General features: G+C 35.1%; 1 protein-coding gene across 1 annotated transcript in view; it reads right to left on the minus strand.

Moving 5' to 3' along the window:
- LOC125163884 (olfactory receptor 2M5-like) overlaps positions 1-4925 on the minus strand; it is a 47598-nt gene extending 42673 nt beyond the window's left edge. Inside the window, exon 1 of the mRNA XM_047856145.1 lies at positions 4904-4925. Coding sequence (XP_047712101.1) covers positions 4904-4925 — 22 coding nt within the window. The remainder of the gene's footprint in view (positions 1-4903) is intronic.
- Positions 4926-19478: the final 14553 nt, after the last annotated feature.

Genomic DNA, 19478 nt, shown 5'->3' on the forward strand with positions numbered 1-19478 from the left:
TGTTGTCCAATTTGTTGGAATACAATTTTTCATAAAATTGTCATACTCCTTTGTATTTATGTATTGTCAGTTATTTCTCCTAATATTTCTTTCTTTTAATTTTGTTAATGTTTATTTGTTTTTGACAGAGACAGAGCATGAGTGGGGGAGGGGCAGAGAGAGGGAGACAGAGAATCTGAAGCAGGCTCCAGGCTCTGAGCTGTCAGCACAAAGCTTGACGTGGGGCTCAAACTCACAGACTGCGAGATCATGACCTGACCTGAAGTTGGACACTCAACCGATCTGACCCACACAGGCGCCCCTATTCTACTTTATTTCTGATTTTATTTCTTTGACTCTTCTCTCTTTTTTCTAGTGAGTCTCACTAAAGTTTTATTAATTTAATCTTTTCAAAAAACTACACTCCTGTTACTTACCTGTTCTGTTGTGTGTGTTTGTGTTTTTTTTTTGTATAGTTGTGTTATTTTAGCTTTAATTTATTTCTACTTAATATTTATCAAGTTCTAACTTCTACTGGGTTGTACTTTGCTTATTCTTATTTTTCTAGCTCCTGTAGGTGTATAGTGTTAGGTTGTATATTTGAGATTTTTCTAAGTTTCTTGAAGTATGCCTATATTTCTACAATCATGCCTCTTACAACAGCTTTTGCTGTAACAAAAATAGTTTGGATTGCTGTGTTTTTTAGTTTATTTAGAATCCAAGAATTTTTACTTTGATTTTGAATTCTTGGATGATCAATTCATTGTTTAATGCATGTTATTAAGCGTTAATATATTTATTATATTTCCAGATTTTTTTCTTGTGCTTGCATTCTAGTTTCATATCACTGTTTTGGAAATGTTTCCTGATATAACTCCAATCTTATTAAAATTATTGAGACTTATTTTGTGGACTAACATATGATATATTATTGAAAATGTTCTATATGTACTTAAAGAGTGTGTGTTCTCTTCTTTTGGATGGAATATTCTACATACATCTGTTAGGTCCATCTGTTCCAATGTCTCATTCAAAGCCACTTTTTCCCTGTTGATTTTGTTTTTGCATTGATGTAAGTTAGCTCTTAATGTCCTCTGCTATTATTTTGTTACTGTAATTTTCTTTATTTATGAGTATTAACAATTTCTTTATGTACCTTGGTACACACATGTTAGGTGCATAGATATTTGCAATTATTACATCCTCTTATTGTATTGTTTTCTTTATCATTATGTAGTGTCTTTCTTAGTATCCCACTACAGTCTTAAAAATATATATTTTGGATTGTTTTAGGAAGATAACTGAGTAGGTGGAACTGAAACCCACTCTGTCCCACATTTACAAATAGATACCATCCACATATAAATCAATAAACTGAAGAGTGTCTCAAACCTAGAAGAATAAACTCCACAACTAAATACAGAGAACAAGCTTCATCTGAAAGGTTAGGAAAGTCAAAAAGGTGGAGGGAAGCTGCCTGCAAGAGGTAGGGGAATGAATGCATTAAGAGAGCAGGGAAATAAGCTCTTGCACCAGGAAGCTCACACGGGAAAGACTAATTCCCACAAAGTTTGGCTTTGAAAACTGAAAGGCTGAATTGTGTTTGGGTAACCAGTGGTACTTGGAGCCTGGAATTTCAAATGTCAGCTGACTCAACACTAGGTGAGCCTGGAAGGCAAGCAATAGCTGAGTCTCCATTCTTGATGAGACAGCAGCCTTCTCTGAGAGGCAACATAAAAACAGCAGCTTACACAACACTGAGGACAAACAGGAGCAACATCTTTTCTACTGGATTCAGAGTCTGTTGAGGGACTTCTACAAAATGGAGGGAATAGGCAGGTGCCATTTTGCTCCATCATCCCTTACCATAAATATTTGTCTATCTGCAGATAGATGAGCTTCATAGACACTTGCTACCTTTGTGCTAACACTGTGCCACAACCAAGAGTTCTCCTGAAGGTTCTCTCACTCCCATCCTGCTAGACTTGGTCATAGGATAAGGGAAAATTTTGGTAAAGTCTTGTGTGACCTGCACAGCCTCTGGGTACCCTGTTCTCACCTTGCAGTACTCAGCCACCATGACCAGCCATTCCAAACCATTGACAAGATCCACGACCAGTAGAATAGACTTAGGTAATTCAGTGACTTCATCAAATATAATGACATTTGTATTATGGGAATCCCAGAAGGACAGAAGAGGGAAAAGAGGGAAGAAATTAAAAAAAATGTTTATTTATTCTTAAGACAGAGAGAGACACAGCATGAAAAGGGTAGGAGCAGAGAGAGGGAGACACAGAATCTGAAACAGGCTCCAGGCTCTAAACTATCAGCACAGAGCCTGATGTGGGGCTCGAACCCATGAACTATGAGATCATGACCTGAGTAGAAGTCAGATCTCAACTGACTGAGCCACCCAGGTGCCCCAAGAGGGCAGAAATTTTATATGAAGTAATAATAACTGAAAACATCCCTAATCTGAAGAAAGAAACACATATCCAGATCCAGGAGGCACAGAGAACTTCCATCAAAATCAACAAAAGCAGACCCATAATAAGACATACCATAATTAAACTGGAAAAATACAGTGATAAAGGAATAAATTTAAAGCAACAACACAAAGGAAAACAGTAACTTTCAAGGGAAAACCCATCATGCTAGCGGGATATTTTTCAAAATAAATTTTCCAAGTCACAAGGGAGTGGAATAATATATTCAAAATGTTCAATGGCCAAAATGTACAACCAAGAATACTCTATCCAGTAAGGCCATTATAGAAAATAGAAGTATAGATGAATAGTTTTCCATATAAACAAATACTAAGGGACTTCATGACCATTAAACCAGTCCTGAAGGAAATACGAAAAGTATCTCTATCAGTGGACAGGAGAGACCAAAAGTGAAAGTATATAGGTAGGAAACAAAAAAAATCAGTAAAAATAAACATTTCTCTAAAAAATTAACCAATGAACTCACAAAATAAAAGGACATAAAATATAACAACATATACCTGAAATGTGGAGGAGGGGTAAACATTGTGTTCAAACTTAAGTGAATATCAACGTAATATAGACTGCTATATGCAGAAGTGATTCTATACAATCCTAATGGCAACCATATTTCAATAGATACTTATCAATATGCAAATATTAAGGACAAAGGAATCCATGTATATCATAAAACATCAGCAAAACGTGAAAGAGACAAAAAAAGATCAGAGAAAATCTTCAAGAACAACAAAACATACGAAAATAACAATAAATACATAATTACTTTAATGTAAATGGACTAAATGCTCCAATAAAAAAACATAGAATTATAGAGTTACAAAATGGTTAAGAAAAGAAGACCCATATATATGATGCCTACAAGAGACCACGTTTAGACCTAAAGACACCTGTGAATTGAAGGTCATTGGATGAAGAAATATCTATGATGCAAATGTATGTCAAAAGAAGGCCAGAGTAGCAATGCATGTATGACATAATAGACTTTAAAACAGACTGTAAGAAAAAAAAATAAGGTCACTACATAAAATAAAATAGACAATCCAACAAGGAGATACTTATAATTGTAAATATTTTTGCATCCAAAAGTGAAGCATCTAAATACAGAAAGCAGTTAATAACAAATAAAAATAACTAATTGATAACAAAATAACAGTAGGGGAATTTAACATCTCAGTTACAACAATGGACAGATCATCTAAAATTTAAAAAAAATCAACCAAGAAGTAATGGCTTTAAATGACACACTGGAATAGAAAAATTTAACATATATATTCAGAACATTCCATACTAAAAGAGCACAATGCATATTATTTTCAGGTGCACACAAGGCATTTTCAAGAATAGATCACATATCCTATAAAATATCTCAATAAATTCAAGAAGACTGAAGCCATACCATGCATCTTTTTAAACCAGAATGTTATGAGGCTAGAAGACAACCACAAGAGAAAAACTGTGAAAGACTTCACACAAAAAGAAGAGTGATAAATACGTGAAGATTACAAAACATGCTACTAAATAATGAATGGGCCAATTTGGAAATCAAAGAATAAATTAAAAAGTACATGGACACACATAAAAATATAAACACAATGGTCCAAAACCTCTGAGATGCACCAAAAGCAGTTCTAAGAGGAAAATTTAGAGAAATATCAGCCAACCTCAAGAAATTAGAAAAATCTCAAACAAACAAACCTTACATCTAAATGAGCTAGAGAATGAACAACAAACAAAACCTAAAACCAACAGCAGAAAGGAAATAATAAAGATTGGAGCATAAGTAAATGACATAAAGTTTTAAAAAATAGAACAGATCAGACTGTGGCCCAGGGGCAGCGGGTGCTGGGACTTGCGCTGTCTCCATCCCGAGAAGGTGTTCAGTAAAGATTCATTTAATAAATAATTGAGTGAATAAATGATTGCATTTATTATATAAATTATATCATTATATCAATGAGAATAAATACTAGTTCTTGGGATCCTGGGAAGATGGCGGTGCAGGAGGACGCTGAGCTCACCAAGCGTCCTGCTGATCACTTACATTCCACCTACACCTGCCAAAATAACCCAGAAAACCACCAGAAGACTAGCAGAACGGAGTCCGCAGAGCCAAGCGCAGATGAGAGGACCACGGAAGAGGGTAGGAAGGGCGGCCAGGCGGTGCGTGCTACACGGATTGGGAAGAGGGAGCCTGGGTGGAGAGGCAGCCCGCCAGCCAAGCAGAGCCCCTTAGTCTGGCTTGCAAAAGCGGAGGGGTCGGACAGAGTGTGTTCTGACAGCAAGCGGGACTTGACATCTAGAAGGTTATAAGCCAATAGCTCTGCTCTGAGAGCAGGAGGGGTGGAAAACAACGGGAGGGAGAGTCGTTGAGCCCCTGATGACAGAGCTCAGCTTGGAGGGTGAGCAAAGGTGCTCACCAGTGCCATCGCCCTCGCCCATCCCCCAGCCAAAATCCCAAATGGAACCAGTTCCTGTCAGGGAACTTGCTTGCACCTCCCAAACACCCAATGCTGTGCTTCTGGGGATCCATCCCTCCAGTGGGCCTGACTCCCTCCTGGTGCTGCAGGGCCCCTCCCGAAGTGGATCTCCGAAGGAAAAGCGAGCTGAGCCTGACCCTCCCACCCCCGTGCACCTTGCTGATCCACCCCAGCTAATATGCCAGTTCCCCAGCACCACAAGTCTGGCAGTGTGCAAGGAGCCCGGACAGGCCATGCCACTCCACAGTGAATTCTGCCACTAGGAGAGGGGAAGAGAAGGCACACACCAGTCTGTGGCCCCAGCTGTGGGCTGGGGGCAGACATCAGGTCTGACTGTGGCCCCCGCCCACCAATGCAAGTTATTCAAGACAGCACAGGGGAAGTGCCCCACAGTTCCACACCACTCCAGGGACTATCCAAAATGACCAAACGGAAGAATTCCCCTCAAAAAAAGTCCCGGAAATAATGACAGCTAATGAACTGATAAAAAACGATTTAAACAATATAACAGAAAGTGAATTTAGAATAATAGTCATAAAATTAATCGCTGGGCTTGAAAACAGTATAAAGGACAGCAGAGAAGCTATTGCTACAGAGATCCAGGGACTAAGGAACAGCCAGGAGGAGCTAACAAATGCTATCAATGAGCTGCAAAATAAAATGGAGACAACCACAGCTCAGATTGAAGAGGCAGAGGAGAGAATAGGTGAACTAGAAGATAAAATTATTGAAAAATAAGAAGCTGAGGAAAAAAGAGATAAAAACAACCAGGAGTATGAGGGGAAAATTAAAGAACTAAGTGATGCACTAAAGAGAAATAATATACGCATAATTGGTATTCCAGAGGAGGAAGAGAGAGGGAAAGGTGCTGAAGGCGTACTTGAAGAAATAATAGCTGAGAACTTCCCTGAACTGGGGAAGGAAAAAGGCATGGAAATCCAAGAGGCACAGAGAACTCCCTTCAGACGTAACTTGAATCGATCTTCTGCATGACATATAATAGTGAAACTGGCAAAATACAAGGATAAAGAGAATATTCTGAAAGCAGCTAGAGATAAATGTGCTCTAACATATAAAGGGAGACCTATAAGACCCGTGACTGATCTCGGTGCACCTGGGTGGCTCAGTTGGTTAAGCGGCCAGCTTTGGCTCAGGTCATGATTTCGCCGTCCGTGAGTTCGAGCCCCACATTGGGCTCTGTGCTGACAGCTCAGAGCCTGGAGCCTGCTTCCGATTCTGTGTCTCCCTCTCTCTCTGACCCTCCCCCATTCATACTCTGTCTCTCTCTGTCTCAAAAATAAAATAAACATTTAAAAAAAAAGAAAGACTCGTGACAGATCTCTACTGAAACTTGGCAGGCCAGAAAGGAACGGCAGGAGATCTTCAATGTGATCAACAGAAAAAATATGCAGCTGAGAATCCTTTATCCAGCAAGTCTGTCATGTAGAATAGAAGGAGACATAAAGGTCTTCCCACACAAACAAAAACTGAAGGAATTCGTCACCACCAAACCAGCCCTATAATAGATCCTAAGGGAGATCCTCTGAGACAAAGTACCAGAGACATTGCTACAAACATGAAACCTACGGACATCACAATGACTGTAAACACATATCTTTCTATAATAACACTGAATGTAAATGGACTAAATGCACTAACCAAAAGACATAGGGTATCAGAATGGATAAAAAAACAAGACCCATCTATTTGTTGTCTACAAGAGACTCATTTTAGACCTGAGGACACCTTCAGATTGAGAGTGAGGGGATGGAGAACTATTTATCATGCTACTGGAAGTCAAAAGAAAGCTGGAGTAGCCCTACTTATATCAGACAAAGTAGACTTTAAATTAAAGGCTGTAACAAGAGATGAAGAAGGGCATTATATAATAATCACAGGGTCTATCCATCAGGAAGAGGTAACAATTATAAATGTCTATGCGCCGAATACAGGAGCCCCCAAATATATAAAACAATTACGCACAAACAGAAGCAAACTCATTGATAAGAATGTGGTAATTGCAGGGGACTTTAATACTCCACTTACAACAATGGATAGATCATCTAGACACATGGTCAATAAAGAAACAAGGGCCCTGAATGATACATTGGATCAGATGGACTTGACAGATATATTTAGAACTCTGCATCCCAAAGCAATAGAATGTACTTTCTTCTCGAGTGCACATGGAACATTCTCCAAGATAGATCACATACTGGGTCACAAAACAGCCCTTCATAAGTATACAAGAATTGAAATCATACCATGCATACTTTCAGACCACAATGCTATGAAGCTTGAAATCAACCACAGGAAAAAGTCTGGAAAACCTCCAAAGCATGGAGGTTAAAGAACACCCTACTAAAGAATGAATGGGTCAACCGGGCAATTAGAGAAGAAATTAAAAAAATATATATGGAAACAAACGAAAATGAAAATACAACAATCCAAACACTTTGGGATGCAGCAAAGGCAGTCCTGAGAGGAAAATACATTGCAATCCAGGCCTATCTCAAGAAACAAGAAAAATCCCAAATACAAAATCTAACAGAATACCTAAAGGAAATAGAAGCAGAACAGCAAAGACAGCCTAAACCCAGCAGAAGAAGAGAAATAATAAAGATCAGAGCAGAAATAAACAATATAGAATGTAAAAAAAAACTGTAGAGCAGATCAATGAAACCAAGAACTGGTTTTTTGAAAAAATAAACAAAATTGACAAACCTCTAGCTGGGCTTCTCAAAAAGAAAAGGGAGATGACCCAAATAGATAAAATCATGAATGAAAATGGAATTATTACAACCAATCCCTCAGAGATACAAGCAATTATCAGGGAATACTATGAAAAATTATATGCCAACAAATTGGACAACCTGGAAGAAATGGACAAATTCCTAAACACCCACACACTTCCAAAACTCAATCAGGAGGAAATAGGAAGCTTTAACAGACCCATAACCAGCTAAAAATTGAATCAGTCATGAAAAATCTCCCAACAAATAAGAGTCCAGGACCAGATGGCTTCCCAGGGGAGTTCTACCAGACGTTCAAAGCAGAGATAATACCTATCCTTCTCAAGCTATTCCAAAAAATAGAAAGGGAAGGAAAACTTCCAGACTCATTCTATGAAGCCAGTATTACTTTGACTCCTAAACCAGACAGAGACCCAGTAAAAAAAAGAGAACTACAGGCCAATATCCCTGATGAATATGGATGCATAAATTCTCAATAAGATAGTAGCAAATCAAATTCAACAGCATATAAAACAATTATTCACCATGATCAAGTGGGATTCATTCCTGGGATGCAGGGCTGGTTCAACATTCACAAATCAGTCAACATGATCCATCACATTAATAAAAGAAAAGATAAGAACCATTTGATCCTGTCAATTGATGCAGAAAAGGCCTTTGACAAAATTCAGCATCCTTTCTTAATAAAAACCCTTGAGAAATTCGGGATAGAAGGAACATACTTAAAGATCATAAAAGCCATTTACGAAAAGCCCATAGCTAACATCATCCTCAATCGGGAAAATCTACAAGTATTAAAAAAAGTTAATACTGATATTAATTAAACTATACTAATAAGTATAGTTCAGTATAGGTCTGATGGACATTTACCATATAAATGAAAATAAGAAGAATGTTTGGTTAGCAATACTTATACTGAACAAAAGATAACTTAAAACAAAGACTGCAGCAGGAGACAAAAAGAACACTACATGATGAAAAAAGAAACAAACAATGGGATATAATGATTATAAATATTTATGCACCCAACATGGTAGATCCTAAATACATAAAGCATCTATTAACAGACATAAAAAGAGAAATTGACAGCAATACAATAATACTAGAACATGTTAGCACCCAATATGCATCAATTGAGAGATTATCTAGTGAAAATCAAAGAGCAAACAGTGTCTTTGAATGACGTGTTGGACCAGATGGACCTAACAGATATATTCAGAACATTCTATCCAAAAACAGCAAAACACATATTCTTTTCATGTGCACATTAAACATTCTCCAGAATAGATCACATCAGTACACAACACATTTCTCAATAAGCAGAAAATTATTAAAATAGTAATGTTTATTTTTTCTGACCACAGTAGTATAAAAGTGGGAGCAAATACAAAAATAAAAAAAATCTGGAAAGACACAAATACATGGGGGCTGAACAACGTGTTACAAAACAATGAATGGGTCAACTAATAAATCGAATAGGAAACAACAAAAATATATGGAAACAAATGAAAATGGAAACACAATGCTTGTGTTGAACCATTCAATCATTGATCCAAATGGACACCTGTGTGACTAGGTTGGTTAAACATCTGACTCGTGATTTTGGCTTAGGTCATGATCTCATGGTTGGTGGGATCAAGCCCCATATTGGCCTCTGTGCTGGCAGTACGGAGCCTAATTGTGATTCTTTCTCACCTTCTATCTGTGCTCCTACCCCACTCATGCTCTCCCCCACCTCTCAAAATCAATAAATGAATTTAAAAAAATAAGAAACCAAATCATTGAAGTGCAACAAAGCTTTTCTAAGAAATATTAGAGCAATACAGGCCTATCTCAAGAAACAAGAAAGATATAAAATAAAAAAGCTAACCTTACATCTAAAGGAGTTAGAAAAAGATAAATAAACCCAGAAGCCATTATAAGGAAACAATACTAAAAATTGGAGCAAAAATTACAGAAATAGAGACTTAAAAAAAGCCAATAAAACAGATTAATGAAAGCATTAGTTGGTTCTTTGAAAGGATCAACAAAATTGATAAAATTTTTCCAAAAATCATCAAGAAGAGAAAAAGATACAGAGACAGATACACATACACAGAGAAAACCCAAAGAAATAGAGGAGAAATAACTGCCATCACAGAAATACAAAAGTTTGCAACAGCATGGTATGAAAAATTACATGCCAAAAAATTAGACAACCAAAATAAATGCATACATTTCTAGAAACATATCATCTTTCAAAACTAAATAAGGAAGAAATAGAAAATTTTAATAGAATAACAATTAAATAAAATCAATAACCATAAAATTCCCAATAAACAAATGTCCAGGATCAGATGGCTTCCCAGATAAGTTCTACCAAACATTAAAAAAATGTTAATACTGATATTAATTAAACTATACTAATAAGTTGAAGAAGAAGAAAGGCTACCAAATTTATTATATAATCCAAGACACTACAATAAGAAAACTAACCAACCAACCAACCAACCAACCACAAAGCCAGTATCTCTGAGGAATATAGATTAAAAAATCTTTAAAAAATATTACCAAACTGAATTAAACAATTTATTTTCAAAAAATTCACTATGAGTATGTGGGATTTATTTTATGCATGCATGGGTGGCTTTATAATTGCAAATAAGTGAACATGATATATTACATTAATAAGAAAAATAATTAAAAACCATATGATCATCTCAACAGATGCACAAAGAACATTTAACAGAGTAATTTTTTTTCAAAATTTTACTTAAATTTTAATTAGATAATGTACAGATAATAAATAATATTGTTTTCAGAAGTAGAATACAGTGATTCATCTCTTACATAACACTCAGTGCTCAACAAAAGTGCCCTCCTTAATACCGATTATCCATTTAACCCATCACCAACCCACCACCCTCCATCAACCTTCAGTTTGTTGTCTATCATAAAGAGTCTTTTGTGTTTTATTCCCCTCTCTCTTCCCTCCTTTCCCATATGTTCATCTGTTGTGGTTGTTAAATGCCACATATGAGTGAAATCATATGGGATTTGTCTCTCTCTGACTTACTTTGCTTAGCATATACACTCTAATGCCATCTACATACCTTTTAATGGCTAAGTAATATTATATATATATATGTATATATATATATATAGTGCATGTATATATATAATATATATTAAAATATAATATATATTAATGGCTGAGTGAATATATATAGTGCATGCAATACATATAATATTATATATGTATATATAGTGCATGTGTGTGTATAGCAATATATATTATATTATATTATATTTATTATATTATATTATATTATATTTATTATATTATATATACACACACATATATAGTGTGTGTGCATGTGTGCGTATAGCAATTATAAATATTTATACATCCAACATGGGAGATCCTAAATAAATAAAGCATCTACTAACAGACATTAAAAGAAAAATTGACAGCAATACAATAATGCTAGAACATGTTAGCACCCCATATGCATTAACTGATAAATTATCCAGTAAGAAAATCATATACATATATATAATCACATATTTTTTAATTTAAATTCAAGTTAGTTAACATACAGGGTCGTCTTGGTTTTCAGGAGTAGGATCCAGTGATTCATCTCTTATGTATGACACCTAATAGTCATCCTGAAAAGTGCTCTCCTTAATGCCTATCACCCATTTAGCCCATCCACCCATCCACCTTGCCTCCACAACTCTCAGCTAGTTTTATGTACTTAAGAGTCTTGCATGGTTTGTTCCCTCTCTGTTTTCACCTTATTTTTCCTTCCCTTCCCGTGTGTTCATCTGTTGTGTTTCTTAAATTCCACATATGAGTGAAATACTATATTTGTCTTTCTCAGACTGACATATTTCACTTAGCATAAGACACTGTAGTTCCTTCCATATTGTTGCAATGACAAGATTTCATTTGTTTTTATTGCTAAGTAGTATTCCATTATGTGTTGTGTGTGTGTGAGTGTGTGCGTGTGTGTGCACGTGTATTCCCCCACATTCATCAGTTGGGGGAAATTTGGGCTCTTTCTGTAATTTGGCTATTGTTGATTGTACTGGTATAAACATTGGGGTGCATATGCCCCTTCGAATCAGCATTTTTGTATCCTTTGGATAAATGCCTCATAGTGCAATTGCAGGATCATAGGGTAGCTTTATTTTTAATTTTCAGAGGAACTTACATACTGTTTTCCGGAGTGACTGCCCCAGTTTTCATTCCCAACATTGCAGAAGGGTTCCCCTTTATCCACATCCTTGCCAAAATCTGTTGTTTCCTGAATTGTCAATTTTAGCCATTCTGATAGGTGTGAGGTAGTATCTCATTGAAGTTTTTATTTATATCTCCTTAATTATGAAAGATGTTGAGCATTTTTTTTCAACTATAACTTAGCCATCTGGATGTCTTCTTTGGAAAAGTGTCTGTTTATGTCTTCTGCTCATTTCTTCACTGGATTGTTTGTTTTTTGGGTGCTGAGTTTGGTAAGTTCTTTATAAATTTTGGATACAAACCCTTTATCTGATATGCCATTTGCAAATATCTTCTCCCATTCAGTCGGTTGCCTTTTAATTTTGTTGTTTTCTTCACTGTGTAGAAGACTTTTATCTTGATGAGGCCCAAATAATTCATTTTTGCTTTTATTTTCCTTGCTTCCAGGGAAATGTCAAGTAAGAAGTTTTTGCAGCCAAGGTCAACAAAGTTGCTGCTTACTTTTTCCTCTAAGATTTTGATGGTTTCCTGCAACACATTGAGGTCTTTCATTCATTTTGAATTTATTTTTGCTTATGGTGTAAGAAAGTGGTTCATGCTCATTCTTCTGCATGTCACTGTCCATTTTTCCCAGCACCATTTGTTGAAGACGCTGCCTTTTTTTTTCCCCATTGGATACTCTTTTCTGGTTCATCAAAGATTAATTGGCCATACATTTGTGAGTCCATTTCTGAGTTCTCTTTCTACTCTATTGATCTATGTGTCTGTTTTTGTGCCAGTACCATACTGTCTTGATGATTACAGCTTTGTAATAAAACTTGAAGTCTGAAATTGTCATGACTTCAGTATTGGCTTTCTTTTTCAACAATAGTTTGGCTAATTGGGGTATTTTCTGGTTCCATACAAATTTTAAGATTATTTGTTCTAGCTCTGTGAAGAATGATGGTGTTATTTTGATAGGTGTTGCATTGAATATGTAGGTTGATTTGGGTCCTGTAGACATTTTAACAATCCATTTGTTCTTCCAATCCATGAGCATGGAAAGTTTTTCCACTTATCTGTGTCTTCTTCAAATTCTTTCATAATCTTTCTATAATTTTAAGCATACAGATCTTTTATCTCTTTGGTTATGTTTATTCCTAGGTATCCTATGACTTTTGGTGCAACTTTAAATGGGATTTATTTCTTGATAACTCTTTCTGCTGCATTATAGTTGGTGTATAGAAATGCCACCAATTTTTGTATGTTGATTTTATATACTGTGACTTTGCTGAATTCATGTATCACCTCTAGTTTTTTGGTGGAGTCTTGGTTTTCTATGCAGAGTATTATGTCACATATGAAGAGTGAGTTTGACTTCTTCCTTGTCAATTTGGATGACTTTATTTCTTTTTGTTGTCTGATTGCTGAGCTAGAGATTCTAATGCTATGTTGAACAACAGTGTTGAGGGTGGACATTCCTGTCATATGCCTTACCTTAGGAGGAATGTTGTCAGTTTTTCCTCATTGAGGGTTATATTAACCGTGGGCCTTTCATATATGGCTTGTATGATGCTGAGTTATGGTCTTCTATCCCTACTTTCTGGAGGTATTTTATCAAGAAAGGATGCTATATTTTATCAAATGCTTTTTCTGAATCTATTGGAAGGTTCATATGGTTTTTATCCTTTGTTAAGTAATATGGTATATCATACTGATTTATTTGTGAATATTGAGCCAGCCCTGCAGCCCAGGAATAAATCTCACTTGATAATGGTTAACAATTCTCTTGATGTACTGTTGAATTTGATTACTAATATCTTGTTGGGGATTTTTGCATCCATGTTTAGCAGGATACTGGCCTTTTAAACTCCTTATTAGTGGTGTCTTTTTATGGAATCAAGGTAATGTTGGTTTCATGGAATGTGCCTGGAAGCCTTCCATACATTTGCCTTTTGGGGGACAGGTTGAAGATAATAGGTATTAACTCTTCTTTCAATGTCTATAGAATTCACCTGGAAAAGTCATCTGGCCCACGACTCTTATTTGTTGAGGGATTTTCAATAAATGATTCAATTTCTTTGGCGGTTATAGTCTGTTCCAATTTCCTATTCCTTTCTGAGTTTTGGTAGTGAGTGAGTGTCTAGGAATTTGTCCATTTACCAAATTGTCCAATTTGTTGTCATATAATTTTTCATAGTATTCTCTTATAATTTTATTTCTGTGGTTTTGGATGTGATCTCTCTTGTCATTTGTAATTTTATCTATTCGGGCCTTCTCTCTCTCTCTCTCTCTTTAGATGTTTGACTAGTGGATTATCAATTTTGTCCATTCTTTCAAAAACCAGCTCTTAGTTCCATTGATCTGTTCTACTGTTTTTTTTTTAATTCTATATTGTTTTTTGTTGCTCTAATCTTTATTATTCCCCAACTTATGCTGGCTTTGGTCTTTATTTTATGCTCCTTTTCTAGCCACTTTATGTGTAAGTTTAGATTTTGTATTTGAGACTTTCCTTGCTTCTTGAGTTAAGCCTGAATTGCAAGATATTTTCCTCTCAGGACTGCCTTTGCTGTATCCCAAATATTTGGAGTGTTGTGTTTTCATTTTGATTTTCTTCCATGTATTTTGAAGTGTCTTTTTTAATTTCCGAGATAATCCACTCATTCCTTAGTAGGATGTTCTTTAACTCCATGTATTTGAGGGCATTCCAAACTTTTTCTTGTGGTTGATTTCAAGTTTCATAGTGTTGTGATTGGAAAATAAGCATGGTATGATTCCAATCTTTTTTTACTTGTTGAGGGATGATTTGTGGCCCAATATGTTATCTATTCTGGAGAATATTCCACGTGAACTCAAAATGAATATATTTTCTGCTGCTTTAGTATGAAATGTTCTAAATAGATCTGTTATGTCCATCTGGTCCAGTGTTTTATTCAGAGCCATTGTTAACTTGTTGATTTTCTAACTAGATTATCTATCCATAGCTGTAAATAAAGTTTTAAAGTCTCCTCCAATAATGGTATTATTAATGAATTTGTTTATGAATTATACATTTGGGTTCTTCCATGTTAGGGTCATAAATATCAAAATTGTTGGCTCTACTTGATGCATAGACCCCTTAATTATGATATAATATCTTTCTTTATCTCTTGTTACAGTCTGTTTTAAAATCTAGTTTGTCTAATATATGTATGGCTACTTTGACTTTTTTTTAACCTCCCTTAGCAAAGTAGTGTTCCTCCATCCCTTCACTTTCAATCTGCAGGTGTCCTCAGGTCTAAACTGATTCTCTTGTAGGAAGCATAGAGATGGATCTTGTTTTTTATCCATTCTGATACCCTATGTCTTATAAATGGGGCATTTAATACATTTAAATTAAGAGTGATCATTGAAATATATGAATTTTGTGGCATTGTTTTATGTAGAGACTTAGTGTTTCTGGTGATGTTCTTGTGTCCTTTGTTGTCTTTCCTGCTTTCCACTCAGATAGTCCCCTTTAGAATTTCTTGCTGGATAGGTTTATTGGTCACAAACTCCTTTGGTTTTAGTTTGTCTAGGAAAGTGTTTATCCCTCCTTCTATTCTGAATGGCAGCATCACTGGATAAAGGATTCTTGGCTGCATTTTTTTTTCTATTCATCACATTGAATATTGCTTGCCACTCCCTTTTGGCATGCCAAGTCGGTGAGCAGTTCTGCTACTAACCTTATGTGTCCACCTTTGTAATTTAAGAACCTTTTGTCCCTAGGTGCTTTCAGAATTCTCTATCTTTTTATGTTGGAAGTTTCACTATGATATCTCATGGTGTTGACCTGTTTTTGTTGAATTTGAAGAAAGTTCTCTGTGCCTTCTGGACTTGGATGCCTGTTTTCTTCCCCAGATTAGGGAAGTTATCAGATATATTTTTTTCAAATAAACTTCTGCCACTTTTTCTCACTCTTCTTCTACAATTCTTATGATACAGATATTGTTTCATTTCATGGAACCACTTAGTTCTCTAATTCTCTCGTGATCTAGTGTGAGGTTGTATGGCCTCATGTTTTTTTTATTTGTATTTCCCTGATGCTGAATGATGTTAGGTACTTTTTAATGTGTCTGTTAGCCATAGGGATGTCTTCTTTGCAAAAATGTATATTCATGTCTTCTACCCACTTATTAACTGGATTATTTGTCTTGGTTTTGATGTTGTTGTTTGATAAATTCTTTATAGATTTTGAATACTAACCCTTTATCAGACATGTCACTTGCAAATATCCTCTCCCATTCTGTCAGTTGCCTTTTAGTTTTATTTGTTTGTTTTTGTTTTTTTTGTTTTTGTTTTGTTTTGTTTTGTTTTTTTCTGTTTCCTTTGCTGTGCAGGGCTTTTTATTCTGAAGCTATATTGCAAAGCTATGGTCATCAAGAACATATGGGATTGTCACAAAAACACATAGATCAATGGAACAGAGTAAAGAACCCAGAAATGGAACCACAACTATATGGTCAATAATATTTGAGAAAGCAGGAAAGAATATGCAATGGAAAAAATACAGTCACTTCAACGCTTGGTGTTGGGAAAACTGTACAACTACATTCACAAGAATGAAACTGGATCACTTTATTACACCATAAACACATATAAATTCAAAATGCATGAAAAACTTAAATGTGAGAGAGTAAACCATTAAAAATCTAGAGGAGAACACAAGCAGTAAGCTCTTTGACCTTGACCATAGCAACTTCTTACTAGATATATCACTGGAGGGAAGGGAAACAAACAAACAAAAAAATGAACTATTGTCACTTCACCAAATGTAAATTTTGATTTATTTATGATAAAAACTCTAAAAAAAAGAGAATTATAGGGAGCATACCTCAACACATATGAAAAAACTTTCAGCTAATGTTAAACTGAGTGGTGAAAAAATTAGAGCTTTTTCTCTAAGATTAACATGTTCACTCTCAACACTTTCATTTAACAAAACACCTAAAGTTCTAAGTAATCTAACAGTAATCAGAAAACAAAATAAATAAAACAAATATACATTTGTAAGAAAGATGTGAAATTTTTACTGTCTTACTTCCCAAAGACTCCACTGATAAAACGATAGATGAATTCAACACAATTACAAGATACAAAATTGATCTACATAAATCTGCTGAATATACAATAATGATGATTAGTAGAAAGAAAATTTAAAAAATTCCATTTCCCATTGCACCAAATATAATAAAATACCAAGAAATAAACTTAACAAAGAGGTGAAAGACCTAAATACTCTAAAAACTATAAAACAGTAATGATAGAAGCAGAAAATGACATGGAGAAATTGAAATATATGCATGCATATAGATAGGAAAAAACAATATTATAAAATGGCTATACTATCCAAAACAACCTATGGGTTAATGTAATCCCCATGAAAATAAAAACAGTGTTTTCACAGAACTGGGACAAATAATCCTAAAATTTCTAAGGAACCACAAAAGACCCAGGATAGCCAAGGAAATATTGAGAAAAAAAGATAAAGCTTGGAGATATCACAGTCCAAGATTGAAATATATACTACTAACCTGTAATAATCCTAGCATCATGGTATTGAAACAAAAATAGAAAGATCTGTGATTAGAATAGTGTCCAGAAATAAACCCATGTTGATATGGAAAATTAATCTGTGAAAAAGGGAGCAAGAATATACAATGGGGTAAATGTAATCTGTTCAACAAATATTGCTGTGAAAACTGTATAGGTACATGTGAAGAAATGAAACTGGATCCCTTTCTTAACACTACACAAAAATAAACTGAAAGCTAATTAAAAATATAATTGTGAGCCCTAAAAATGTAGAACTGCTAGAATAAAATATAGGCAGTGATTTGTTTGATATCTGTCATGTTAATATTTTTTCTAGTAATGTCTCTTCAAGCAAAGGAAACAAAAGAAAAATAAATTATTGTGATTACATCAAAATAAAAAGCTTCTGTACTGCAAAGGAGAAAACACCAAAACAGTAAGCCTATAATGGGAGAAGACATTTACAAATAAATTATCTGATAAAATGTTAGTATCCACAATATATAAAGAACTTCTAAAACCCAACATCCCAAAAATGAATAACCCAGTCTACAAATGAGCACAAGGCACAAATATACATTTCTCCAAAGAAGACAGCACATAGCCAACAGATACATGAAAAGATGTGCCTCAATATCATCAGTGAAATGCAAATCAAAACTAAATCACACCTGTCAGAATGGCTGAAGTCAACAAGAAATAACAGGTGTTGGTGAGGATGTGAAAAAAAAAGGAACACTCATGTGTTGTTGGTAGGATTGCAAAGTGGTGCAGCCACTGTGGAAAATAGCATGGAGTTTCCTCAAGAAGTTAAAAGTAGAACTACCTTATGATGGAGCAATTTTACCACTAGATATTGCCTAAAGAATACAAAAATACAAATTCAAAGGGAAACGTGCACATTGATATTTATAGCAGGATTATATACAATTGCCAAATTATGGAAACAGCCCAAGTGTCCATTGACTGATGAATTGATAATGATGATGTGACTCTCTCTCTCTCTCTCTCTCTCTCTCACACACACACACACACACACAGGAATAATAGCCATAAGAATGAAATCTTGCCATTTTCAACAACATGGATAAAGCTAGAAAGTATTATTCTAAGTGAAATCAGTCAGAGAAAGAAAAAATACCATATGATTTCCCTCATATATGGAATCTAAGAAACAAAAATAATGAAGAAAGAGAAAAAGAGAGGGAAAGAGGCAAACCAAGAAACAGAGTCTTACTTATAGAGAACAAATAAATGGTTATGAGAGTGGAGGTTGGGGTGGGTTGGTTAAATAGGTGATGGGAATTACACTGTGCACTTGTGATGAGCACGAGGTGTTGTATGGAACTGTTGAACTACTCTATTGTCCACCAGAAACTAGTATTACACTCTATATTAACTAACTGGAATTTAAATAATTTTTTGATAAGTATTCCATTGAATCTGTAGATTGCTTTGGGTAATATGGACATTTTAACAATATTATTTCTTCCATTCCATGATTGGATTTCTTTTGCCAATGTCTAATAATTACCTGCTTGGTGAAACTTAATCCTAGGTATTTTCTTCCTGTTGATGCAATTGTTAATGGGATTTTCTTATTTTCTCTGATAGTTTGTTGTTAGTGTATAGAAATGTAACAGATTTCTGTATATTGTTTTTTTTATTCTGAAACTTTACTAAATTAATGTATTATACCTAACAGGTTTTTGGTGGAGTATCACCTCTTGGGACAATTTGTTAATATGGAATCTTTATTAGTATTTATGGACTTGTATTTTTGTATACTACTGACTTATAATTATAATAAGAGAAATATTAAGTGTTTACATAGTTAATTTCACAGTGTATTAAGGGAATCCGTAGACATTCTACTCAGATGCAAGGAACAATTCCCTAGAGAATCCTGATGATTAGAAAAGGTGTGTAATCTCAAGGGAAGTGATATTCTATGCATTTTCTAGGGTCCAGTGGGAATTAAAAACAGGGAGATGTTTTCCTTTGCAGA

This window comes from Prionailurus viverrinus, chromosome A1 (assembly GCF_022837055.1).
Source record: "Prionailurus viverrinus isolate Anna chromosome A1, UM_Priviv_1.0, whole genome shotgun sequence".
Classification (NCBI taxonomy): domain Eukaryota; kingdom Metazoa; phylum Chordata; class Mammalia; order Carnivora; family Felidae; genus Prionailurus; species Prionailurus viverrinus.